The sequence below is a fragment of the Falco punctatus genome, assembly GCF_963210335.1.
Source record: "Falco punctatus genome assembly, chromosome: 2".
In the NCBI taxonomy this organism is placed as follows: Eukaryota; Metazoa; Chordata; class Aves; order Falconiformes; family Falconidae; genus Falco; species Falco punctatus.
The window spans coordinates 80,010,638-80,018,847 of NC_137581.1; the positions used below are offsets into that span (position 1 = coordinate 80,010,638).

The 8,210-nt window shown below is 37.7% G+C and overlaps 1 protein-coding gene across 3 annotated transcripts in view; it reads left to right on the forward strand.

The window, feature by feature from the left end:
- Nucleotides 1–6,626, forward strand: part of PKNOX1 (PBX/knotted 1 homeobox 1) — a 46,447-nt gene extending 39,821 nt beyond the window's left edge. For all 3 annotated transcript variants that reach the window (XM_080376750.1, XM_080376748.1, XM_080376749.1), the window contains one exon: nt 628–6,626. In XM_080376750.1, the coding sequence (XP_080232876.1) occupies nt 628–839 (212 nt within the window). In that variant the 3' untranslated portion in view covers nt 840–6,626. The remainder of the gene's footprint in view (nt 1–627) is intronic.
- The last annotated feature ends 1,584 nt before the right edge of the window (nt 6,627–8,210 follow it).

Consider the following 8,210-nt stretch of genomic DNA (forward strand, 5'->3'; position numbering starts at 1 on the left):
TTCTGTTCACATTCCTTTCACTATTGTTAGAGAGACTGAGCATCTGCAATTCTATGTATGCCTCATGTTTCAACTTGAACATTGAGAAGCAGAGAAATGTAATAGAGCTGCTAAAGACTTTGGCGCAACTTCCTTAGCATCAGGTCAAACAAATAGACTCAATTTAAGAAAGATAAATAATTGCTTTAATCTCAAACCCATCCTTTCTGTCCTGCTGCCTGCTGCTTTATTCCTTTGCAGTTTGTATGAACTTGTCACTCAGTCTCCACTGGATTTGACAACAGCTTTATCCATTTAAGTCACCTTGAATCTCAGTGAACACTCCCATTGTTTTTTTCTGCAATGGATTAAGCTGAAATACTTTGCAGAAACGGTCCTGTGATGACTTGATTGGAGAATTGCTCTAATGGGTGTTCATGACACAGCTAAGTTTAAGATTCCTGGCCAACTTAATTTTGTCATTTTCTGATATTTAAGTGTTTGCCAACCTGTATAGCTTTTATTTTAATTTAGTTCTTTAGGCTTTCTTCCTGTCGATTAGAAGTAAATTCTCTTATATATAAAAATGTATAACTTAAAATTAGAAACCAAGGAAGATGCTAAAATACTATGATTGTGCTTCTCCAGGTGCTGTTGTAACAATTACAGCTCCAGTCAACATGAATGTAGACAGCCTCCAGTCTTTGTCATCTGATGGTGCTACTTTGGCTGTTCAGCAAGTTATGATGGCAGGGCAAAGTGAGGATGAGTCTGTAGACAGCGGTGAAGATGATGGAGGAGATCTCTCAACAACGAATATCAGTGGGCTGGTCTTGGATAACAGCGATTCTCTGCAGTAGGAAGCAAGAGAGTGTGACAAAATGTTTAGGAAAAAGAATGGACTGACTGACTGACTTTTTATAGTTTGCACAGCAAACATTTTACACAAGTTTTATTTCTAATATGTTTTATATGTAGATATAGAAGGGTGCACTTTTTTGTATTTCATAGTAAGCTTAAAGAGTGTTTTTGCAGGTGCAGCAACTTCTTTCAAATGTGTTTTTTAATTTCTTTTCCTTATTTCAGAAAATTATATCTAGTAATATAAAAGACCACATGGGCACCCATTTGTTCTATGAATTGGAAGTGCTGCAATTTCTAAAGAATTACACAGTTTCATTTAGTGCTGTTATTTAACAGCTTTTGATGGGGAGGTGATGTAAATTTAAAGCATGTGACACTAGTGTGTGAAACTTGATCGTTAAGTTAGATGCATATATTTGAAAGATGCTTCTGCACCTTAAAAACTGCTAGTCTGAGGTGGACAGCAACACACATAAAAAGAAAATGTTAATGTGTGATTAAGTAGCGAATGTATGGCAATTTAAATAAGTTTAGTTTCTCTCATAGTCCGTGAGCCTGTTTATCATTTGCTATAAAAACTCCTATTTTTACCTTGCCGGGGTTATTGGATAAAAAATATTTTTATAAATTCACTAGGAATTGGGATGACGACTGTATTAAGCAGGAGGGGAAAAAAAAAAAAAAGAATTTCCAGAGGGGAAAAAATAAATGTTTAGTATTCCTATTTGGAAGGTCTGAAAACTGACCAAATTTAATAAACAAGCCTACACTAGCATTCTATGATTCTCAGCTATCCCACAGTGATATACTATATTTGATAATAGCATAAGAAGGGCCCACTGTTTGATGGGATTTTGATATTGTCAAACATTGATTTATAATATGTGTAAACTACTATTCAATTTACATTAACTCTGTATCTAGACTTGTATCTGAAGATATTTGCTAAATGAATATTCAGGTAAGTAAATTCAAATACCCACAACTTTTCCAGTTGTTAGAGAAATTTAACAGTTTATAGTTTGTACAGCTGAACCTGAAAAATTAAGAGTTGCCTACTATACAGTCATGAATTCTGCTATCACTTTGCTATTTTATTGCATTTGAAATACTTTCCCCTAATACAAAAAGAAATATAACTTCAGGATTTATATAAAATTTCTTCAAATCTGAACGTCACTACCAGAGTATACAGCAGGCTTTATTAGAGTAGAAAATCAGTGTGTGTCATTTAAAAACTAGGAGCTAGTGATGAAAACGCTTCTTTTTTTTTTTTTTTTTTTTTTTTTCGTGATAACAGGTTTTTTGTTTGTTTTTTTGGTTTTTTTTTTTACCCCAAGAGTTTGGAATCTGTGTTTGTCTATCTATGAACAGTTACTTTTGGAACTTTCTGTTTCCCATCATTAACTACAAGTAAGACTCCAAGAGTTTCACGGTATGATCAACATCCTCTTTTCCCCCTGTCCATTTGTCACAATGTTGGGCTAGATCAAAGCCAGAACTTCCTTCTGATTTAGACTGAATCTAGTGGCATTTCTAATGTGACTGGGAAGAAGATGTTAGCTTTTAGAATCTTTAGACATTGTATTTGAAGAAAGCCCTTTGACAGATGCAAATATTTAATTGAATTCTTAATTTCTGCTTAGGTCCCGTTGATTTCAGTAGAATTAACGCATGTACTTTTTGACATGCTTAAATGGTTGGATTGTCTTCCAAAGCAAGTGTAAGTTGGTATGAAGAAAAACTTCAGAAATAGATGTCGGTAGCATTGGTGTACATACATTGAGAATAATACTAGCTTTCAGTGACTAGTAGGTATTCTGAAAAATTGGCATTGGGTTTTACTCAACACAAGTGGTGTTTCTGCTATGGCTTTTGCTTATTCCTGGCTGAGGATCCTGCTTCTTAGTTCAAATGCTGTAATGATCCACTCCAGCTGGAGTGGTAATTTCTAAAGAATTTGTTTTCTTCTAACTTACCTGTTTTGCCACTAACGTGCCATGTTTGTTAAAGAGCATAGTAAATCAATAATGACAGATTGAATTTGGCAGGCTTTGACATAGCATAACTATCTCGAAGGCTATTGTCAAATTCACTTTGACCCCAAAATATTTTAAAAGGCAAACGTCATGTACAAATGATGCTCCTTTCGAAACATTCAACCCACTGTCTCCTATAAAAGATACCTGAGATGACTAGAACAGAGACAGATTCTGTATTTTTCTTCTTAGTTGTTTTGGTTTTGATTTAACTCCCTAAGTGCTTTATCACCCCCCTCAGCCTCCATTATATAGTAGGTTATATTGGTTGATCTGGGGGTTTTATTCAGCTAGCCTTGTTCGTGTTTAATAGTACGTTAATCTTGTACATGACTCTGTGCAACCTGCTCTAGGAGAACCTGCTTTAGCAGGGGGTTGGACTAGATGATCTCCAGAGGTCCCTTCCAACCCCAACCATTCTGTGATTCTATCATGTAGGCAGGTAATAGTCTGCTTCTCAGTGTGTGCAGGCCTGTGAACAAGTGTATGCTTTTCAAAATCAACATACACTGGAAGAACAGGCCATTTCTCACTATCTCCTTTCCCTCCTTTGACCAGTTGCTGCTGCCTCAGATCTGGCAGCAGAGCCTTCCCCAGCCTGCGTTGAGCTGGTCGTGGAAGCAGCTGAGCAGAGCTGTTGGGGTAGCAAGTGGCCAGCAGTGAAGGGCAGGGTGGTCTGGAGGTAGCGTGGCAATGGACAATTGCCCACACTTCAAAACTGAGAACTGAGATCCTGAAAAATAGAGAGGGTATTAAAATAACTTAATATCTATACAGCTGGGCTGGAAAGAAGGTTCAGGAATATGTAGTTTATGTGCCACTTGGAACTCAATTGGAAACAACCAGGCATCAGGGTTTGCCAACTTCTGAAAGTTTATTTTTCAGAAAAAAACTTTTATCTGGTTAGCTGCTTTTTTATTCCCCCACCTTACATGCAGCAGCAGTTTTATTCTTCTGAATCATTTGTGACTTTGCCTTCAGCAAGTTTATTAGTACCTGGCAAGTGAAGTTGACCAAATTTACTGTGAAAGGGGGAATATGGAACAGTTGTACTGTCAGATTAGAAACATAAACCGGTAGGGATTCAAATTCCTAAAACTGAAAAGGGTTTACCAGTGTAACAAAGGTATTGTTTAATATATGGAACTCAAATCTTGTCTTTTAATTCAGTGAGAATTCTGTAGTGAGTATGAACTGCACAGACGGGCTTGTTTGTTCCACGATTTTTAAAAAAAGAAGAAAAAAAAAAAGTAGCATCCTTAATTTTTTGCTGTCTAAGAAAGATTGCTGGTTTAAGCAAAGCATCACTATTCAGGAAAGGTACATGTTTACATTAGTTAAAAAGACTTTGTAGGGGACCTAACTTTAAACCCATGTATAATTCCTCCCTTACCCCTAATTAAAGTCATATTCATATGCAATAGAATTAATTTGTTTTTTAAATCAGTGTAATTCTTCTGCAGTTATGATCATCGAAACTTTTAATTTTTCTTCCATGTAATCAAGTTCATTAACCCAAAATGGGGTTCTCAGTCCAGTTTTTTCCAAGATTTCTGTAACAGGCAAGAGAATTTCCTGTTATTCTTTAACTTTAGAAACACTGCATTTTAGTAGAACAGTTCTGAGTCAATGAGGATATATTTTTAAATGACTGTTCCAAAGAAATAATCGCATTGGAAAACATTTAGAATTGGCAGGCATGGCTCTGGCTCTGCAGAGAGTTTCCTAGATCTGGATGTTGGGTCAAAGTGGAGTCCTGCTGACCTCAGGGAAACTCCTTAAGGCTGCACCTCAGGCTGCATTTACCTGTAAGAGAATTGGTTCCTTGTTCTGGTGCCTGATCACTGTTAGGAACTTCTTAGAGAGCACTCCAGCTTCCTCTTGCCTGCATACCTAGGTTTTCTTTCAGTGGAAACCAGGGTATGGACAAAGGGTTTAGAAGGGCAGGAATTCATGTTGACCTGGTGTTCACCATGTACCGTTTTGATGTTCAGAATACAGCCAGGAGGCAGACCTACACTGAGGAATTAAGAGTTCCCAGTCCCTGTGTTTTAAAAGTAGCTTCAGGTATGTGGATGTTCTAGTGGAGTGTGGCCACAAAGACTTAATGCATGAATAATGTATTTATTTGTTTCTGAAATAATTGGAAGGCAGTTCAGCTTCCTGACTTGATGAACTTGACAGCCCAGAGGATACAGCAAAGCCTTTTCAAAGGATGATAGTTTCATAAAACCGTTAGGCTTGTAGCACTTAAACAAAAAACCAGAACACCCTGGTATTTTGAAAAATTGGAACACATGCATCTAATTGTAATTAAAGTCAGTTTAAGATTTCTTTTCTGAAGTTGAGTTGTCTTGGGAGAAAAAAATGAGTATTTGTCTATGCAAGACACAACTGTCAAAAATGTGTGAATTACCCATTTTTAGGTGCTGTGTTGTTACTGTCTTTCTGACTTCTGTTACTTTGATTAGTCCTTTAAACCTTTCAGCCTTATATTCGGCTTACTTTTTAGAGCTGAAGAGGCAAAATGTAGTTTTGAAATCCTGTTGGAAATGTAACTAACCTTCATTCCCTCATGAAAATCTCGCATGTTAAACAATTAAGTGAAATGTTTTGGTTTCCTAATAATAAATTCAGACTCTCGCCACCTCCTAAAAACAGTACATATCCATGAAAATGCACGTTTAATTGTAGTGTGCAAACAGTCAAATCATCAGCCTTGTGCTGGATACACTTTGCTCTTTACTGTTCAGCGTAGCTGAAGAGTAAAGCAGGTTCATTTTGCCAAACTCAAACTCGGTGTGGATTCCTTCCCACCCCTGCCCTTGGCTTGCTAAGCTCCTTCAAATGGGTTTTGGGTTGTTTGGGTTTTAAGTCCTAAACTAACTTCATCATCCAGTGTAAAGTGTAATGAAATTGGCACTAATGTGCTTTTAAGTGATTGCCCAAATCATGTTGTTTGTTCATTCTTGTCACCTGGAAATATAAAATCTGTTCCTTTTCTGTGACTTAGTTCTTTAGGACCTGCTGAGTGATCACAGCTGGTTTTGCCAGAGAAAAGCAAGGTGCGAGAAAGCAGTGAAATGCCTTACCAACCTTGCAGGCTACTATAAAGATACTTACTTCATGTTAATAGAATCCAGTGCTTTCAGGTTGTGGCAGAAATAGCTCGTAAATCTTTCATGGGTTAGCAACACTTGGTCTGTACAACTGGGAATCTTTAAAATGTGAACCCTAGAACTTTTTCTTCCTTGGTTGTTAAGGGATCTTGAAGCAACTGATCTATCAAAGGAGACATTAAAAATGAGAATATGCTTCATGGATGATGTATTTTTACACTACTGTTCCCTATGAACAGAAAAAGCACATTTGTAAAGCAAAGCATTTGCATTACTTTTTAGCAGTATTGTTTGGCTGAAAGACACAAAAAAATGTGTTTTCAAGAAATCTTGAGCACAGTTTCAAACTAGTTAACCAGTTCTTGGTCAAGGACAATCCTTGGCCTTGTTATTTGTTTGGGTTTCCTTGTTTATGCAAATGAAAAAAAAATGTTTACTAGTCCTTACCAGTATGGGGATTTTTATTACTCTTTTGTAACACAGGAGCAGTTTCAATGAAAGAAAGAATTAGCACATAAATAGTCCATAATGTGTGTGACTTTGGGTTTGGTTTGGGGTTTTTGGTTTTTTTTTTTGTTGTTGTTTCAAAATTGTTAATTAAAATTATATGGACATCAAACTTTCAGTAATGGTTCCAAGCATATATGGCAGCGACTTAACTTGAAAAGACTTCCTCTGTGCAAGTCCCGTGTGTGAACTTGTTTAGCCAGATAGATTGTAATGCATTTCTAAAATTACCATGTTCTCCCAGATCAGAAATCTTCAGGAAATGAACAGCCTTTTTATTACAAGATAGCAGTTCCTCTAGGAAGAAGCTCCAAACTCATCCAGTGCATGTGAGTCTTCCTCACAAAGATGAAGACAGTCATGGGGGCTCTGAAGAGAAGTGCTACTTCTGCTTAGCACCGAAGGGTAATTTATTCCTACTCTTGCTTCCCCAGCATCTGGCGTGGTGACATCCAAGTGTGATTCCCAAACAAAACAGCCCAGAGCCCAGTACACCTGGCTGAAGGGGTTGTGTGTGACTGTCCTGGCTAGAGCTGGTACAGGCTCCTGGTGCCTTGCCTTGCTTGGCAGACATGTCCCCTTGAGTAACAGCTGGGTGGGTGTCATGGTGGGGTGTCGGTACCTTCCTTTAAATTTCATGGGCTATGAAACAGTCAAAACTGTTAGGTTACCAGGTCTCTGTCAGCTTTCAGACTGACTGTGTGACAGAGTTCCGCTTACCCTGAAGAACATGCAGTTCTAAGCATAATTGACCATTTTCTCAGAAAACTACCTTTTTATAGCTATTTACTTACTCCAGAACTGTCCCCAAGAGTTTTGGATCGCACGTTGGTTTTAAAGGGTTAATCTGTGCTTAGCCGAGTAGTGGAGTATTTCGAAGAGCGCCTGAGAGCAGCTCAAGTAACTCCTGGTGGTATCATTGGAAATATTAACTCCACTGCTGGCAGGAAGCATTCTTTTTTTCCTTAATCTGAAGAGAAGAAAAAATGAACCAACCAATCTGTAAAGCAGATTATTTCACCTAAATTATGTCAAATATAGTGTATTCCTAGTCAGTTTGTTTCAGATTCCCCTGAAAGATTAATTCCATGTTCAGGAAAGCATTACAGGAATTGGAAGCACAGTCATAAGTAAACGATGGTTTACTTTTGTGGAGCACCTGTTTACAAAACAGTAATCATTTAGTATGCAGTTCAGGGCTTTTTCTAAAAACCCCACACTGTAGAAAACAAGAGCAATATCCTCAGTGCTAAAATGAGGGGAAAAACCATAAGCAGTGTAAAAGGAGGATTCTGCAAAAAGTAACAGATAAGGCTGGGACACATACTGCATACTGTATTATTTATTTAAAATCCATGTTTAAATTCATGCAAGTCTAGAGTCTGCAGGGTATGCAGGATTAAGCCTGTGGTGTATTTTAAAAACAAAACAAAAACCACACTCTAGATACCCTACTAAAACCTGAAAGCCGTGTCACCTTTGTAGGTCGGGTTTGGTTTGTCTTCCTGATGCAGCTAAGATGTGATCTAGACCTTACGAAGTAACAGGGGAAGATCTATGGATATTTATCCTCTCTGCTCGTCTTTGGGCTTTTGTGTCACTACTTAGCACAAGTCAGAAGATTAGGCCGTTGGACCTGCTCCTGACAATTGTTCCTAGCTTTTTCTTGAGGTGATCACTGAATCCTAAATATAAACTGATG